Genomic DNA, 19,256 nt, shown 5'->3' with positions numbered 1-19,256 from the left:
TGAAAGTAACAAAACCACTCTGACTTCAGGAATACACTAGTGAAAGTCTTCAGTTGTTTACTCAAAAGTACAGAAGCATCCTCAGTAAAATGTGCTTAAAATACCAACAGAGTGGTCATGCCATATACACATTACGTTACTGGATTATTAAAACTGATGCATTAACGTGTAAGCAACATTTTAATGGCGTAGCTGGGTGAGGTGGGGCAAACTGTAGCCATTTTATATAGACTACTGTTGAGAGGTTTTATCTATAACAACCCACAGATGGATGTAAATAATGTACAAACATTTACTCAAATTCAAATTTAAATTATTTGCTCTTTACTTTAGTCTTTTCATGTCACTATGTCCTACTTTACTACTTTCCAGAGTTTTTTTTACAGTGTACTACTCAATTTCACTGTTTCTTTGACAGTGTCAGTTAACTAAATATTTGGTAGAATAACATATTGTAAATATTACAATACTGCTCCACAGGGATCAAACAATAGTTCTCAGTACTATCAATCTTAACTGATTTGACATAATAGAGAAACACTAGGAGCAAAGGTCAGGGGAAAATACAGCTAGTATGATGAAGTGGGAAGTTAAACTATAAACAAACACACAAATGACAATAACTAGCGTAAACCACCATGTTCTGGAGAGACACACCATAGACAGACAATATAGAGCTTATAAAATATGGTGGTTTGTTATAAAATAAACTACCTAACAGTACAAGTGCAGTTGAAATTATGAGTTGATTAATCAGTCAGCCAACAAAAAAAGATGTCATGAAAAAAAACTTTTTAGGGAATGGCAGCCTTTGCCTTACTCATTTTTCATTCTTTCTTTTTTTTTCATTATTTTAATTTATGTATAATAATGTTGATGACAATTGGTTGGACAAAACAAGCATTGCAAAGGTGTCATTTTAGGCTCTGGGTAACAGCGACAGCATTTACTGATTTTCATGTTTCTTATATACAACAAAAAAGACCAATTAATAGAGAAAAAAGAGTGATAATAATAATAAGAATAACTTTTTGCAGTCCTATACAAATGGTGAAAAATTAGCTGCACCTCATTTGTACAAAAGTTAAATCCTACTTTTACAATAAATAGAATAGTATAACAGTCACAGGGAGCATTTTTCTGCATTAGGTACTTTTACTTTTAATATTTTAAGTACAATATATAAGTATTGGAGGACTTTAACATGTGACAGAGTATTTTTTACAGGTATTGGCACTTTTACTGGGGTTAAGGATCTGAATACTTCTTCCACCACTGACAATGCATCATACAGTATTTTACAAACTGTCTATACGTTTTGCATTCAAAATCTTAATCTGAAAAGAAGAGGCGGTAGTAATGTTGCAAAGTTAAAAGCACATTTCCTTCTAAAATGTAAGCAGAAGAAGATAAATGGTAATACTCAAGTAAAGTAGCTGTGTAGCTGTGTCTGTCAAGTAGCTGTCTGTTAGTCAGTCACTCTGCAGCAGGACACTGCACTGCAATTAAAGTGTTTTTAACAAACTTGACATGTTTGTGAGTCAGAATGGACCCATGACCCACTTTTGGACCATGACCCACCAGTTGGGAACCACTGCGACTGACTCCTTCCTCTAATGTGCGCCACCTCTTGTGTGAGGAAACACCTCCCTCTGGTGGCGACTAGATGTGCTGCGCTGCAGGAAATACTACGCTGTGTGTTTCTGTCTACTGACACGTCCTGTTAGATGAAGAGATTAAATTCTCCCTATAATACACCACGGCATATCACACAGAGCAGGGGTAAAAAAAAACAGATGGGGACTTTCACTGTGAGGAGCATAAACCGGATTATGCACGCGGTTAATCCGGTGGTTATTTATTCCCCCACTTTCCTATTTTACCATCTTTCCTGCTTTTCCGTAGAAAACATCGAGCGGCTGCAGCCCTCATCGCTCCGCCCTCTATTACTGCAGTTCGTCTGAAGCGTTACGGGGTAGACTGCACCTCTGCATGGGACAAATTAAAGTAACTGGGAACCCTCTCTCAACATCCAAACCGAGCTCACATCTGGATTTTTGCAGGGTTTGTGGGTGATTTTCAAGATGGATTAATAACCAGATCCTGACTGCAGGGCGACTCGTCTGGACTGCCGCTTCCACATTAGCCTTACAATGTATCAGACGCTACGGACGCTTTTACTATCAAATGCGCGGTGCTGGGATGCGGACAGCCGAAAGTCCTATCAGGACCTGTTTGAGAGGCTTGATACCAACAAAGATGGGAAGGTGGACGTCGCTGAGTTGCGGGCGGGCCTCAAGGCGATGGGGATATTCCGCCACGGTGCTGCACAGGTAAGACCTCAGGGTGGGGGTCCTGTAGAGACAGGTTAAGGGTTTGGCCTGCTCGTTTTGCAAGAAATTCCTTAGCAGTGTGACTGTGTGTGTGTGTGTGTGTGTGTGTGTGTGTTGCTGGAGGAGGCAAATAAGCCATTAGGTTTTATCTCCCTTCTGCAGAAAATAGTGTCGTCTGGTGACCAAAATAAAGATGGGAGTCTCGACTTCAACGAGTTCAGCAAATATCTGAAGGAGCACGAGAAGAAGCTGAAGCTGACATTCAAGAGTCTGGACCGGAACAATGATGGTAGGAGATGGGTGTAGCGGGCTCCAGGAGCTGCCTCATTATTAAGAAATACTTGGCACGAGTGATCACACATGGTAACACATGCCAGTGATTGTTTATAATACCACACATCCTCTGTTTATACTGCAGCATATCTGAGTGGATTTTTTATGGTGTTTCAGGGCGCATTGATGCCTCAGAGATCCAGCAATCCCTTGCAGAGCTGGGCTTGGAGATCAGCAGAGAGAATGCCCAGAAAATACTACAGAGGTTTGATCTCTTCTTCAGTCCACTTTCTATTTTGGGTGTGACCAGAATGTTGCTTCTGTGTAATCTGAAAGCTTTATCTGGTCAGTAATGTGCTAATTGCATTCATAGATAATAGATGATGAGGTTTCTGTGTGTTTCCCCAGCATGGACATCGATGGGACCATGATGGTGGACTGGAACGAGTGGAGAGAACACTTCCTGTTATGCCCAGCTCACAACCTGGAAGAGATCATCCGCTACTGGAAACACTCCTCGGTACATACACATGACCCTCACAGAAAACGCACTCTGCAGGCAAACACATAGGCGGCTGCAGTGGAATGAATCACATGACATCTAGTCCGCTTGTGTTAGATGTTATGGATTTTCCCTGCAGTTCACATTTTGGCAGCGACTTTGAAAGATTAGACTGGCCAACATAATTAGGTCACAGCAGCACACTCTGCTTCCCTCAGCTCGCTCCTCCACCTCTTCTTAGTGTAAATAAGGATGTCATTGTCAAGATATGTGCTCCGGCATGAGCAAAACTCTGCCTCCCTTTTCTTTAAATTGTTCCTAAATCTTCAATGCACTGCACATTTATGGTGTCTTGGGCAACAAAACCAGACAACTTGCATTCTCATACCATAAATGTGCCTTAGTGTGCAGCCCCCTGTGTTTCTCTGCAGTTGTATTAGATTGCTGCTATGTTTGTCACTACCAGACAGCCTCATGCTTTTGGAACAACATTGGATATGTTTATCTGGAACAGCCAATGCATGCAAGACAAGGGCTCAGTCGGCTCAGTGATAATGCTCTCACAAGCAGTTTTAGCTACAGGATAAGGAGGTCAATTCATTGTTTGTTGTTAAAATAGTTTAAACTTCTGCAGTTTTTTATCCTTCTCCTCACAGTGGGACCTGTTTTTCTTGCACAAGTTGCACCAAATAGACTCTACAGCAGAAAGAAGCACATTATAATGTGTTTACTTTCTGTCTGCAACCCGACATTCAAGGTTTTGTAAATGTTGCCTTTCCTCCAGTGTACAAATGGTAATTTGGTAAGATTGAAAGGGCAGTTGCTGCGTGACTGTGAGAATAGACAAGAAAGCAGAAGTGCTTGTAATCTTGTGAAGTTTTTTTTGTCACATTGACAACCACACAAAGCAGCGTTCTGTGACATGTGCCTTCCTGAGAGAGATACGATCACAAAGGCAAAATGATTCTGCTGTGAGACATCTCACAGCATTTATCATGGCCATAAACTGACATAGCTTTGAGCCAAAATGTGCTGTTTTTGACTCTGATGAAGACAAAGTGGTGCTGAAACCTTTGCACTATTTAAGGCTGTAAATTGATCAGTGTGCTCCAGTCCTTTCTTCTCCCTTGGAAAGTCGCTGTCCTTGAGCTGAGAGGCAAGAGGCAACCTCTTTCAACCAAACCACTGAGAAGATGTGTTATTAAGCACTAATTCTAAAGATATTTTGGGGGTGGGCAGCGCGAAAGGGGGAGAGAGAGAGGGGATGACACGCAGCAAAGGGCCACAGGCCGGACCTGAACCTGGGCCGCCGTGGCAACAGCCCTGTACATGGGGCACCCGCTCCACCACCAAGCCACCAACGCCCCGCGGGGCACTAATTCTAACCAGACAAGTCTTCAGTTTTACCAGAGTCCATGAATAAAAGTCATTTGTGCAAATGTGTTTATGTAACCACCAGGTGCTGGACATAGGTGACAGTCTCGCCATCCCAGATGAGTTCACAGAGGAGGAGAAGAGCTCGGGTGTCTGGTGGAAGCAGCTTGCAGCAGGCGCAGTGGCGGGAGCTGTCTCTCGCACTGGTACTGCCCCTCTGGACAGAATGAAAGTCTTCATGCAGGTAAAATATATTCAGGAAATCTTCATTGGGAAGGTTGGTTAAAGATATAGTATGCAGGATTTTCCTAAAACACAATGTGTAGACTTATATAGAAGTAACTCCTCTAAATAATCACCTATGACCTACTAGAAGGTGTGGCGGTTTCTGCAGAGACTCTGCCTGTGATTACTTTCTTTCGTCATATTTTCTGTGTTCAGTATGTTTATGGGTGTGTACCGCAGTGCTCAGGTGAGGTCAGGGCTTTATAAAAAGGTAGCAACCTAGTGCCAGACCATAAACAGCAGGCATCCAAGAGACACAGAGCAGAAAAAATGTAAATACAGTGGGCGAAATGCAGAACAAGAGTGAATCTGTGGTCGGCTTTTACTTTCACTTTCACTGGCGAGTGTATTTATAAACAGGGACAGACAATCTTGCATTGTATACCCTTAAAATAAAGATGTGCGTGCAACTGTCATGCAAACCTTTTATATCTGTGCTGCAGGTTCATTCCTCTAAGACCAACAAGATAAGCCTGGTAGGGGGCTTCAAGCAGATGCTCATAGAGGGAGGGCTCACTTCACTGTGGAGGGGAAATGGGATCAATGTTTTAAAGATTGCACCTGAGACGGCAATTAAATTCATGGCTTATGAACAGGTAAGCTCCAAAATGCACATTGAGCACATTTGGTGGTGTTTATCACAGCTTTAAAACATCACAAATAATTGGAATAATTTATTTTCTTGCTATTTGTATGTGTTGTGTAGTATAAGAAGTTGTTATCAGCAGAGGGCGGGAAGACTGCGACACACAAGAGGTTTTTAGCTGGCTCTCTGGCTGGGGCCACAGCACAGACAGCCATCTACCCAATGGAGGTAACGCAACTGTTGCATCACTGTTTCAGTATCAAATAAAATGAAGTCAGCTGTGTTACGTTTTTCCTCAAAACTTGAAATACCACACAAATCAAAAGAATCTGTTTCTCAGTTTCTCTTCTGTTGTACTTTCTCTCTGTCAGGTATTGAAAACTAGGCTGACCCTGAGGAAAACTGGCCAGTATTCAGGAATGTTTGATTGTGCCAAAAAGATCCTGAGGAAAGAGGGTGTCAAGGCTTTCTACAAGGGCTACGTGCCAAACTTAGTGGGCATCATTCCTTACGCTGGGATAGACCTCGCTGTATATGAGGTATGCTGACCTTTAGTGATATCTCACAACAGAGTGCACTTTGTTAAATTAACTACTTAATATGCAGGATAAACCAGAGCTACATTAAATTATTAGATAAATAAATTATTGCATTATGCTGATGCACACTATTTCTATTCATTTTTCTCCTGTGTGTCAGACTCTGAAGAACACGTGGTTGTCGTACCACGCCAATGACTCAGCTAACCCAGGAGTTCTGGTGTTGGTGGCCTGCGGGACCATCTCCAGTACCTGCGGCCAGCTGGCCAGCTATCCACTTGCACTTGTGCGCACACGGATGCAGGCACAAGGTAAACTCAGTCTGACATTTGATGGCAGTGGTGACAAAACCTGCATGGCACATAAATTAGGCAGTGCATAATATTTTTCATGATAGGTGAGATGTTTATGTGGTGACAAAAGTCTGTAAAGGCAGCTTATGTTTTTTCTGTAAACATACACTTGAGTTGAGCATGTAATAAGTGGGCTGTGATGGAGAAGTGCTGCCTTTAAAGGGATAGTTTGGATCTGTTGAAGTGGGGTTGTGTGAGGTATTTATCCACAGTCAGTGAATTATGTAGAGTAGATGGCAGTTGGTGCACTCCTGGTTTGGAGAAGTGGCAGAAGTAGCACAAGGCGTGTTGCAGCGCAAAAACCATGAGCAAAAAGCTTCATTCTCATTAAAAACAATTACTAAAAGCCGCCTCCAGCTGCTAAAACACTTTCTGTGTGATCAGGGCTAAAACAACCAAAAGCAACCGATATCAGTTAAAGCGTGCACTATATCAATCGCACGATTGTGCGATTTCCAACGTGGAAGCTGTTAACTGCTTCAATTTCTCATCTTTGCTCTCGTCAAAGCCACCAGACTCCATTGACAAAAACAATAATTTTAGCTTGCTGGATGCAGGAACAGCTTGTCTACCACTGCTCGGTTAGTTTGTGCTATTGTGTGACTTTGGTGAATCCGAATGAACCCCTTTAAAACACCAACGTCACACAATAATACCACTTTACTAACTAAACGAGGCAGCGGTAGACCAGCAGCTCCTGTTTTCAGCAACGTTAAATTGCTGTTTTTCTCATTGGAGTCTGGCTTTGAAAAGAGCAATATATCTGCTTCAGTGTCCTGTCAGAAATCGTCTGTCTGGTAAGGCAAATGGGGAAAAATATACTAAATATAGCGTACACTTAAACTGCTATAAATTTTTAAGTTGGCTAAATTCAGTTTTGTTGATGACCCTCCACATCAGTAAATGGCTTGTGTCAGTACTCCAGCCTGCTTCTCCAAACTGGGGGCATGCCAAATGACATCTACTGTATGTAATACACTGACTATTGATAAGGACCTCACGCAACCCCACTTCAAAACATCCAAACTATCCCTCTCAACATACAGTACAAGAATAAAAAACATCCTTTCAGGTGCACCACCACCTCCCTAACTTCCTTTTTCTCTCCAGCGTCCCTGGATGCATCAGACCAGTCCTCCATGAGCAGCCTCATAAAGAAGATTGTAGCCAAAGACGGCTTTTTCGGACTCTACCGGGGCATCCTGCCGAACTTCATGAAAGTTATCCCCGCTGTCAGCATCAGCTACGTGGTTTACGAGTACATGAAGACTGGTTTAGGAATTTCCAAATGATGCTGCAAGCAGATTAAAAAAAAAAACTTTATTTGTCAGACTTGAAAATGCGTGAAAATAACTCCAAGAAAACAGACAGACACCAAACATACAGAGCATGACTTCCGCCAGCTGGCCACAGGAGTTCAGCGGATGGAAAGCTGTATGTATCCCACTAAGGGTCATCTGTCAGTAGCTAAAGCATTTATCATTGTGCTGAGCATGCTTTGATTTTTATCCTGCTGTTATACATAACGCACACTCCCAAAACATGTGCACGGTCCTAAGCAATATTTGACATAAAGATAGCACTGTTAGTAAATACATATGTAGAGTTCAGAAAACATACATGATGATTTTATTCTTTTAAAACTGTGATCAAACCAAAGTGGTAGCTCAACAAGACAGAATATTGTGCTTTTTGGGAACAAAAGAAACATATTCTGTGGTCTTTTTTTTGATGTCAAATGACACTACGCCAGTCCACACCCTTCAGAGGTAATTTAACACCTTTCTAAGTTGTAAACGCCTTCCCCAGGAGTGACATCAGCGCCAGAAAGACACTGCTCCAGTCTGCAGCTGTCAACTAAAAATAACTGGCTGTGAAAAATCACGAAGTTTTTAACACTGGAATACTGTCTGAAAACAAAAAGCATCTTGTGCAATGTGAAAACCACTAATTCTGTGTGTTATTTGATGATCATTTAAATGTGCCTTACAGCCACTCAATGTGAACTCTCTGATATCAACAGATGTGTTTTATACTTTATATATATATATATACTGTATTTATGTACTGTGTATATATATATCCGTTTTCAGTTCTGGTTATTTATGGGTGTTGTTGATGCTACTAACACTTGGAAACAGTAACAACTGCTCGTTGGACTGAAATACTTGAAGGAGTATGCTTTTTGTCTTGTGTCACTTCTCATTTCAACTCATGAAGACCCCCACCCTCAAACGCACACATACACACCCACAACAGGATACAGTTACCTTTAACACTGTGTGACCTGTTCTTCCACACAGCGCAGTGGTGGAACGTTTGTATCCAACATGTACAATGACAATCAGCCTGTTGTCTTTAATATAAATTGATTTAATGTGGATTTTAAGAAACTAAAACAGGTCTCAGACTCGATAGTTGTGAACTTGAACATGTGTAAACTTCACTTAGAAGTTTAACGTGGTCTGTTGATGGGAGGCTTATTTGAGAACAGTGGTTGGGCGGTGTAAAGGTCAGGATGGGGGACTGCATAAAAAAAACAATCGAGGTTTGTTAACAGCTCTGCCTGCTGGTCAATAAAGACAAAACACATGGACACATTTTTATGCTAAGTATACCACATCATTATAATTTATAGCATTTTAAACTAAAGTTGTGGGGTTTTTTTCACTTAATCATCTCAGTCCAGGGGTGTTAAATGTGTTTTTATAATGAATACAGCTTGTCCAATAAAGAAGGAGCCAGATGGAGTCAAAATGGGCAGCAAGAGACTCTTCAGTGACAAAGCAGGTAAAATACAGACTCAGTAAAAGACTTAGAAAATTATTTCATCAGCTTTATATTTGTGATTTGGTTCTCTGGCTTTGCTACAGAGTATTTTTATCATCATGCTTATTCCAAGTTCTCACAATTTTTTGAATTGGCTTTCATTCATTATACAAAAGGATTTGTGAAAATTCTTCGAAGGCAGTATTAAAAGGATTCTTCCCAAGAGGAAAATGGGTTATATCTTAATCAACCAAATGAGTGAATGAACCTGATCAAATGATTCTATACATGACTCTGTCTCAGTTAATCTATCTGCACAGCATACACATGAAAAAGATACACAGATATACAGGTTTTTATCAGGAGCCTCCCTGCAGCCAAGAATGCTACCTGGGCTAAGTGACATGACTAGTAAAGAGTGCGTGGTATCATATTACTAATTATGTCAAGAAAGAATTTGATTTGATTATGGACACCAAAATGATTGATTATGCACAACAGTACTAACATTTATATTAGATAAGTTGAGACAGACCAAGAGACCATAAAGAAACCACATGATGGCACCATATGATCCCCCCAAAGTCTACAACACTAGGTGTTTTGCTGCTTAAATGTAATGGAAATAATACCTATCAAGTTTATAATTCCACAAAGTAAAGTACATTCTATAATGTCACTGTATGTGTATTACATCTGTAAACAATCTTCTAGTTTTATTGAAGCAAATAAGACACATAAGTACTTAAATTGTAACAGCCAAGGGATACTTAATATTAAAACACCTGTAAATTCATGGCATTGAAATATCTTACTTTGAAAACTATGTTTTTGTTCTGAATTCACTTCTCTGAAATAACAAATTTCTTGATTTGCAATTTCAAAAACTACATTTGAATATATATATTTCAATGTTCATATATTCAGATGCAGAAAAATAATCAAGTTTCAGAATAAAAATGAAATCAACTTGAATGTTTTGAATTACATTTAATTAAGCATCTATCTATTTTATTAATTCTGAAACCTTTTTGGGGATCTGAATTGGTGAACATTGAAAAAAATATATGTATTTCTTTCCTTTGAAACAGTAAAGTAATACATTTCATATTTTAATTTCAAAAAGGCCACACCAGAACAAATAAATTCAAGGATGCTACATGGATTTCAAAGTAAAATTGAAATCAAGGTAAAATATCTCAATACAAAAAATCTAGTTTCAGAATTAAAATTCAAGTTTCAGAATTAAAAAAAAAAAATCAACTTGAATTTTTGGAATTGAATTGAAGCAACCTGAATCTGTTGGGGGGTTTTTTTGGCATTGATGAACATTGAAAAAAAAAAAAATTCAATTTCAGCTTTAGAAATTGCAAATCAATAATTTTCATATTACAATGTCAAAGAGATGAATTCAGGACAAATACATTCAGAGAGGCTACATGCTAATGCTATGAATTCAGTTGTATTTAAATTTCAATGTTGAATGAATCAGAATGAATATTTTTTGTTTCAGTGACATACATCTGGAGGAACAAAGATTGTTTCACACAAATGTTCGCAAAAAGGAATAGGCTTAAGCCCCAGGTTTATTTTTGCCTATCGTATAAATATTATCTACATATAACTAAAATACAAACATTTATGTCTCTTATTTGCTTCCATATAGTTTCCTCATTCCTCCTGTGACAGGCAAACGGTATGAACGGGCCCACCAATTTGGTCCTAGCCGCACACCGTAGTTGGGGTGCCACCGCGCTGCTGTTGTCGTAGAGAGGTTGGCCCTCCGCTGAAAACAAATTAACTCCAGCAGGAATCGGTGAGTTTGTCGCTGTGTCATTTCAACACGGTTTTGTTTTCGTCGCGTTTTATTAATCGACTCTGACGTCGAATAAAAGACATAAAATAAAAGACGCGGAGCCAGTTGTCAGGAAGTGACAGCTAGCTGCTAGCTAACTGTAAGCTAAAAATATTCCCCTGCCGAAGTGATTTGAGGTGGGCACAGCTGAGCTGCCAGAGGGGACACTGTGGTAGGTTACAGCTAGCATGCTTCGGTGCTCACTGCTCTGAATGAGTCGCTAAATTATATGTCTAATTTAATTTGGGAAGTTAAAACTTGTTGCTCGGTGAGCAGCTGGTTAGTGGGCGTTAACCGTCGGTGCTGTGTTAGTCTGACAGGATGATTGTATTAACGCTAAGCGGTCGTTGCAGTCTTATCTGTTGGGGCAAGTCGAGGTTCACAGTTAGGAGACCCTTCTGCTACAATTACTTGCTTTTATCTGAGACTGTCTAGCCTACCGATAAGCCTGTTAGCCTGTCTGCTAAGCCGTTTAGCATCAACCAGACAATGTATCTTTAAAATGTCTCCTCTTGCAGCTGTCAAGATGGTGTTTAGCATTTTAAATCAGCCACATATCACACTTTCAGACTGTATTTTAGTGGTGTCACAATAGGTTGTAGCTACCCCCAGTTTGTGCCTTGCATTTGTTGTCATTGCATCGTCATAGGAATACATGAGAGGCACAAACTGGGGCTTGTCTGTGGCAGGTATTCACAGCAATGTATGTCTTCTACATATTGTTAACTCTTCTTGAATCTTAGCCTGACATGAGAGCAAGCATAAGACACAGCAAGGTTCCTCAGGCTGCTGTATTATTAATATTCATTAATGAGTTTGTTCACATGGGTGCACCTTATCACATTCAAAGACCTTATGAAAGGACATGAAATCAACACCAGCTATTGTGTTGTTCACTACTGATTCATTTTTTATCTGTTTCTAGTGTCTAAAAGGCCATGTTACAGTAAAGTTAACCCTTCAGTATATGGTTTGTGCCCAAACATACAAGAAGTTGTCTTTTCTTTCCAATAGCACCATAAATAGTGAGGCATCATGGGCAACACAAGTGACAGGGTGTCCGCAGATCGCCATGGAGCCAAGGCCCACCGCTCAGACAGCAGCGGTCACAAAGACCATGAACCCAGCAGCAAGATGGTGGACAGCACAGACGACCCCAACATCTTCAACACCCACGGGCCAGAGTCCAAGGTGGTGCTGGAATAATGCAGATTATTTACAGAATATTCTTTGTTGTGCTGTATTACCTTTCAGATGTTTGTGTCATTTGTTACATATTATTGTTGGGTTATCATTTAACTGGTTTTAGGAGCAGAAAGAGTCAGATCTGGGTGACCAGGTAAAAACTGGTCCTCAGGCTCGACCCACGGTCATCCGCTGGGCTGGAGGGGGAAAAGAGGTTTACATCGCTGGTTCCTTTAATAACTGGAGCACAAAGATACCTCTCAATAAGAGGTAAACTTCCATGCAATTATATCTCTGTTTATCCATCTTAGCTCCAGTCATATGTGACACCCGTAGAGTTTAAATTGAGAGGAAAGCCCAGTATTAACACTCATACTCTTTCTTTCCTTCCTCCAAAGCCATAATGACTTCGTAGCGATCCTAGACCTGCCAGAAGGAGAGCACCAGTACAAGTTTTTTGTAGACGGACAGTGGGTCCACGATGCCACAGAGGTACATCAGTGTCATTTTTATCTTATTGTCATTCTCATGTTATTGAACGATTTCCTCAGGCGCTGTCTACATGTGTACACATATTTTTAAAAACTTTTTTTATTTTTCCACTGTGTTTTAAGAAATAATTCTGTCTACACATCCTTTGTTCGATATCTCTGCCCAAACTAGAGCGCGCGAAAATGACCCCAAATGCTGCCAGCGTTAGCCGACCTCAGCAGTCTCCCCTCGTCACAAAGGTAGTAAAATGTCCAGGATAAAGTTACCTTTTTTAAAACACCAACTGGAGATCTCATCATTGTCGATTCCTGCTCTATATAAGGATAAAGAAGCTCAACTCAAACATACAAAGTGATGCTCAGAACATGCTTAAGTTTTCCCACCGTTTCCCATTGACAACAGTCCCACTTTAGGAAGTGTCACACCATTTGCTGGCTTGATCCAATACTGTCGTTTCTGGTGGACTTTAAACCACTGGCACTGAGGTAGACCAGATAACAATGGGTGCAGCACTACTAAATTTGAGTGTAAATTATTCATTAGACCAAGGCCATCGTTACTTTTGTTTCTAATGTATGCTCCTTACACAAAGCAACAATGGGCATGCATGAATTGAGAGATTAGGTCATTGTTTCTCATCGGTCTGTTTTACATGTCCACACAGATAAACAGTAACCAGGGTTTTGAAAAATCTGTATTTTAGAAGCAGGGATTAAAGTTCTCTGTCACTATGCCGGATTTCTGTCATTTGGAGGGCGTATTTAAACTTGATGGCTGCATTAGAGAACATCAGCAAGCGTTACGTGTGGGATGGTGCTGAAATCTTGTAAATATATATCTTGTGTCATTTGTTTAGCCGGCGTAAAGTATATGTATTATGAATTGCAGATGGGATATATGACTTGGCTGCGGCATGAAAAAAATTCACTTAAAATGTTATTTTTTATTCTTTCCATCACTGTAGAGGGCATTTTAAATCGTCTCAGTTTTAGTGAACTTAAATTCCATTCGTATGTGGACGAGAGGTGAAGAAAAAATACACATTTACAAATATGTCTGTATATTTGTAGACAGCCTTAATCTCTAACAGGTCAGTTCCAGCCTGTGTATTTTGGCTTGTGACAAAGATCTGTAATGTTACGTCAAGAAGTCTTCAAGAAACTTACATAAAAATCTCATCAATTCCAAACCCTTAAGTGCTGACTGATGTTGTCAGTGTTGCTGATGTCATGGTATTGTCATAGTATTGGTCAGCTTAGACCACAGGAGAAGTATGCAAACATTGCTGTGTGCTATTTTAAAGTCTTCAGGCCATCCTGCTAATCGTGTAAATGCAACTGAGGTCACAACAGCATCATCAAATCCCAGGGAAATGTGTGCTGTCAATGATAATTATAAAAATGCTTAATCATTACCTTCTTGACACCCTTATCTTTTGCAGCCGGTTGTAACCAGCCAACTCGGCACCATAAACAACCTGATCCAGGTGAAGAAGTCAGACTTTGAGGTGTTTGACGCTCTTCATGTTGACTCTCTGGAGTGCTCCGACACATCAGGTTAGTTAATGTCCAAAATGTTCTTACAGTGCAGTAAACACTGATAAAAACTAAACAGTCAAAGCCTTTAAACCCAGTCAGCAGTGTTATCATGACTGTTGTATGTTTGCAGACCTGTCCAGCTCCCCTCCAGGTCCATACGGGCAGGAGCAGTACATCTTCAGACCTGAGGAGCACTTCAAAGCCCCACCTATACTCCCTCCTCACCTCCTTCAAGTCATTCTCAACAAGGACACCAATATTTCTGTCAGTGCCTCCACCTTTCCTCTCGCCACATCTCTCACATCCACCATAATTTCCCCAGACATTGATTTTTTTAATTGCATTTGTAGCTGTTTACCAGTTTATTTGTGGTTTGTAAGTTTTTCTCTCCCTCTCTCTCGGCAGTGTGACCCTGCCCTGCTGCCTGAGCCCAACCACGTCATGCTGAACCACCTTTACGCTCTGTCGATAAAGGTAGGGTCACTGGAAAAAAGCTGAAATACTTCTCATATGTTTCCAGATATTACTGGCACCACATGAAGTACAGGTTTCCCCCCAGCTTTCAAACTGTAAATCCCTGAGCGAGAGGAAGGGTTTGAATCTCCCTTACCTCTCAGCCAGTGTAGATGGCAGGGCAGTAACAGCTAACGTAACATAATAGCCTTTAACTAGGGGTGTAAATCACAAGTTCAATATAATACCAGTAATCTTTGGACAATGATTCAGCACTTTTTGATATCACAAAGTCCGCCATGATACGATTTTTGTTTCAGTTCAGGGGCCTGCGATCAATATGAGACGATATCTGTGATATCAGTAATTATCTCCATCATCTTTAGTGTGGCTGATTAGCATTATCTGCCTGATGCTAGGACAATAGCACTGTTTAAGTATTCAGGAATAAGGTGTGCTTAGATAAAAATGATGACACAGCAGTGCCACAGAATTTCAAAAATTCATCATTGAATTGATATAGTGATCCAAATTGAAACTCTACTATCTAGACTAATTTGATCTCACTTGTCTTTTCTCAACATGACTCAGTTGCACACACCTAAAGGCCTCATACTTTCCATGGATTATGTTGTTTTTGTCTTCTCTTCCTACGAAGGTGAACAAGTGTCTCTGAAAATATTTACACAGCAGATCTGTGTGTACTATTGAGATTAAGGCCCTTAAACTTTTAAATGCCAATGTGCGTTACTGTGACAAACAAAAGGATTTGAGCCTGCATAACTTTTAGTATTCTTACAGCAACAAAAATGTCTTCAGAATGGTTGCACTAATCCTAAGTATGATGTTAGACAGTTTTACAGTTTAAAAAAATACATGTTTTCATGAGCTAGCTGCTAACTGCCACTGCTGCCACTAACAGTCTCTGCAAACCTATCCAATAGCTCCATCATCCACAGTCAGACACACACGGCTGCTTATTTACTGCTGAATTACAGCTCACTACTCACACTAAAGGTTGACGCTGCTCCTTGTGAGTGTTTGCAGCCTAGCAAAACATCCTGGCCTATTTAGAAGAGTTTGCCAGCCCATCGCTGCTCCGATCTCATACTGCTCATAAAGCTTTAGAAACAACCGCAAGCACGGCTGTTCCTGGCTTCCTAGTTTAAAACATTTCCAATGAAATTTCCATGAAATTATTTATTACTCAGTTCTCCTCTCGTCTTATTTTGAATGTCCGATAGTCCCTCACTGACGCTTTCTTCCTGTTTCGTCTCCAGAGTGAAAATGAAACACACATTTCGTCATTGTTTTTAAAATCAAGATCTGTTTTAACTTGTCAGCGTCTCGTCTTCCTCATGGAAGGTTTTCGAATGAAATTGATACCAGCATGAACATTTTATGGCCTCAGTGAAGTCAAAGCCTTGTTCAGAGTCTAAGATGAACTCCGGATTATACTTATCTCAATTGTGCGACTTGAGGTGATCCCCCGGAATAAGCAGGCACACTGCATCCGGAGCATGTGGAGTATCACCAAGATGGAAGATGTCCAAACATTGTCATTTGCTAACAGCTAGCTATTTGGGACCAGGAAGTTTCCAGGGACAAGTGTTCATGCCAAAAGTTAAATCCCTGATGCTTGAAGTGTTTGAGTTACAGTGCAACATCTCAGGTTTCTCTTTCTTAATCTGTTCCTCTAACTACTGGAGCAAGCGATGGAGAGCAAGCTGCACCCAGCATGCTGTGTAACAGTTAATCGGTGTCCCCTACAGTACACAGTTTGTACTCCTACTCACTACTAATAAGTATTTCCCAAAGCAATATATCCACAAAGTGGGAAGTGGATCAGATACGTGGTTTTAGAGACAACTGAAGGACAGACATGCAGAGAAACAGACTCCTTCCACTTCATCGTCAGATGCTGTGTGGACCAGTGGTAGTTCATCATGTTTATTTGCTCTGTGGGTTTGGGTTCCACTAATGACAGCTCGCCTGCATATTGTGTTTCTGTCTGTGCAGGATGGAGTCATGGTGCTGAGTGCGACTCACAGATACAAGAAGAAATACGTCACCTCTCTGCTTTACAAGCCTATCTAAACCTCAACTCGGGTGCTCCTCAGTGCTTTTAGAGAGCAGCATGTTTGTATTCTGCTGTTGTTTTCTTTCTGTATCATCACGTTTAGCCAAATGAACTTGCACTGAAACAAGTTTACAGGCGAGCTGAAGGCCAGTGGCTGTGACTGTGGCTTGGTTTTTAAGAGGTTGCACTTCTGTCTACATAGGGCTCTGAACAAAAGTAGCGAAGTGTGTGTGTGTGTCTGTGTCTGTGTGTGCGTGTGTGTGTGTGTGTGTGTGTGTGTGTGTGTGTGTGGGGGCGGGGGGGGTGTCAGAGAGAGATGAAAACCATACTGTGGCTTTTTTTCCTGTGACATCTACAGACAGAGACTGACTAAATCACTGTGTGTGTTTGAGTGTTTGCTGCACTTTGTGAATATATGCATGTCTGTGTGTAAAGCGAGATGTTTTTTAAAATGCTGGGAGTAAGTGAAAGGGGCGATGTGTGGAGGATCGGGTTCTTTTGAGGACTTTTGAGTGTTACTGATGTGGATTAACATTTTGACTTTTAAGTGTTGTGTCGTCAAATCTTTGAACCGATTGATAGCATTTATGGCAAGTGCATACAGAATGACTCAGTGTGTCCAGAGTGAGGGCCTGTAGGTGCTGGAGAGAGCAGCATTGCTTAAACATTAAGTGCAATAACCTGCTGGAAAGAGATGTGAATTTTAACTCGAGATAGACTCACAAGCATGACAAACAAGAACAGGATGAGGAGGCAGCAGTGAACGTGTTACTTTGTCTGTACATATTACATATTGAATTTCTCACAGTTTAGCCATCATTCAGTGGAATCTACAGCGTCAGCTCAACCACCAAGAAGTCCAGAATTCCAGTTTGGTTCATGTTATCAGTCCCTCCAGGATATTGCAGGCTTTTATTGGGATAGTTGCGGCCTTAAGTCTAAAATTGCAGTTCATGTTACTCTGTTTTTACAGCTTTCTTTGCAATTAAATTGTGGAAACAAGTGGAAGGCATCTAGTTACAGTGAGAAGAAAAACACCCTGTTGTGAGTTTGTGACCCTGCATATTTAGCAGCTGGGAGAAATTGTCCTCGAGGGCTTTCTGCCAGAAAGAGACCTCTTGGTTAATGTTTGGAAAAAAGTAGTGGTTTGAGTTTAAATTCTGGGAGAAAGCCTACAAGGAAAACTTCTTCCATGTATTTAATCTGAGCTACGTTGATGCTCCCAGCACGTGCAAGAGACGTGAATGCAACAGCCTCTGTGATGGTGATTTGTCTTACCTGTCACCAGATTTGTTTTGTGTCAGAAAGGTGTTGGTCAATTGATGTCGTCTGTGTTCCATCACAGTGTTGCAGAACAGTTTACCCCGCCCTCGTGCAAAACATCAGGGAATTACCTCGCTCGGTCTTCGGCAGTAATTTTTGTCGGTAAATGTGAGACATTCGTGTTGCACGTCTGCAGCTTCACAACCAGACCAGATTTTACTGTGCATGACACCCTGCCTTCATTTATTGGCATTGCTAGAAACAAGGAAGTGAGTGTGGTGACGTAATGCTGCTGTGATTGGTGAAACTCATGGGAAACTACTATGATTTGTGATTAGACACAATTGAAAGGTCGCACAGAATTCACAGGGTTGAATTTGGGTTAATTGCTGCAATCGCAACATCCTGGAGGGGCTGTTTTCTGGTAACTATTAATTTCTGTGTCAACACTTTCCAGATGGGGAACAGAGGTCAAAGGTCAATGTTTAGTTCTGCTGTTGCCTTTATCCTGACATAATTTAGCGAGCACTTTACCATCCTGTGAGCAGGAGTGTTGATATAAGCTTTTAACTATGCAGCAGACAACCCTTACTGTACTGTAGCTTCTCTGGATCATAGAGCCCAACTTGTGCTTTGACTTCTTTAGATATGATGAACTTTGCAGTGCTTTATTTGTGTGCGTGTGCATCTGTATTGAGTTGTATTTATCAAACAGGAATGTACTGTGTGTGTCTGTCACATGTGTAGTCATACACACGGGCAGTTTTTAACCTGCTGCTTTGCATGCATTAAATGTCTGCGACTTGTGTTGATCCGACACATTTACTGAGCGTGGTGCACATTGGGATGCAGATCGACGGCATTCAGATGAATTTACAGGGCTATGAGGATAGGTAGTTGCCATTGATTTTAAAAGTGTACAAAGTTTGCTCTCACGTGTTCTTTAAAGTGTAAACCATTTAAGGTGATCTGTATTTTAAGGTAAGGTGGCTTTGAAAGTTATTTTTGTCACGTGTTGTTTAATTGTCTGCATTTACAGTTAAGTATATATAAATATACTCGTGGTTGATACACGCCACAGACTTATAAACGGGGCTTTCAAAGATCCTGTTGGTGTTCAACTAGACGCTCTGAAAGTATTTTGTGAATGTCGAGCCTAGCCTTGAAGTTTCGTCCAAAGAGTTTTTAAATCTTATAGATGTGATAAGGGAGACTGGACAAGCGCTGTGGACGTGGTGTTTTAAGGCTAAAACCAAAACTTGAATTTTACAACCGTTTCATGAATGTTTTAAAATGCTTTGCAGAACCAGTGTGATGATTCACTGTACAAGGTTTTACTTGTTTGCAAATAAAGAGAGGACACGCTGGTCCTAATC

The 19,256-nt window shown here is 40.8% G+C and overlaps 2 protein-coding genes across 4 annotated transcripts; both read left to right on the top strand.

Moving 5' to 3' along the window:
• The first annotated feature begins 2,010 nt into the window (after positions 1–2,010).
• Positions 2,011–8,844, top strand: LOC117272077 (mitochondrial adenyl nucleotide antiporter SLC25A24-like). Its single transcript, XM_033650808.2, has 10 exons — positions 2,011–2,333; positions 2,496–2,622; positions 2,784–2,871; positions 3,015–3,126; positions 4,568–4,726; positions 5,211–5,363; positions 5,474–5,581; positions 5,725–5,892; positions 6,053–6,203; positions 7,356–8,844. Exons 1-10 carry the CDS (start codon positions 2,154–2,156, stop codon positions 7,535–7,537), a joined length of 1,428 nt encoding a protein of 475 aa, XP_033506699.1. The 5' UTR covers positions 2,011–2,153; the 3' UTR covers positions 7,538–8,844.
• Positions 8,845–10,685: 1,841 nt separating this feature from the next.
• prkab2 (protein kinase, AMP-activated, beta 2 non-catalytic subunit) lies at positions 10,686–19,254 on the top strand. Of its 3 annotated transcripts, none has more exons than XM_033651121.2 (8): positions 10,686–10,830; positions 11,884–12,060; positions 12,179–12,324; positions 12,453–12,546; positions 13,988–14,102; positions 14,215–14,348; positions 14,490–14,558; positions 16,557–19,254. In XM_033651121.2, the coding sequence occupies exons 2-8, from the start codon at positions 11,905–11,907 to the stop codon at positions 16,632–16,634; spliced, it is 792 nt and encodes a 263-aa protein (XP_033507012.1). In that variant the 5' UTR covers positions 10,686–10,830; positions 11,884–11,904; the 3' UTR covers positions 16,635–19,254. The 3 variants fall into 3 exon arrangements, with proteins under 3 accessions (XP_033507012.1, XP_078029388.1, XP_078029387.1); XM_078173262.1 differs by having other exon boundaries at positions 10,692–10,830; positions 11,896–12,060; XM_078173261.1 differs by lacking the exon at positions 10,686–10,830 and adding an exon at positions 10,895–11,041.
• The last annotated feature ends 2 nt before the right edge of the window (positions 19,255–19,256 follow it).

This window comes from Epinephelus lanceolatus, chromosome 12 (assembly GCF_041903045.1).
Source record: "Epinephelus lanceolatus isolate andai-2023 chromosome 12, ASM4190304v1, whole genome shotgun sequence".
In the NCBI taxonomy this organism is placed as follows: domain Eukaryota; kingdom Metazoa; phylum Chordata; class Actinopteri; order Perciformes; family Serranidae; genus Epinephelus; species Epinephelus lanceolatus.
This window is presented reverse-complemented; position numbering and strand designations above follow the sequence as displayed.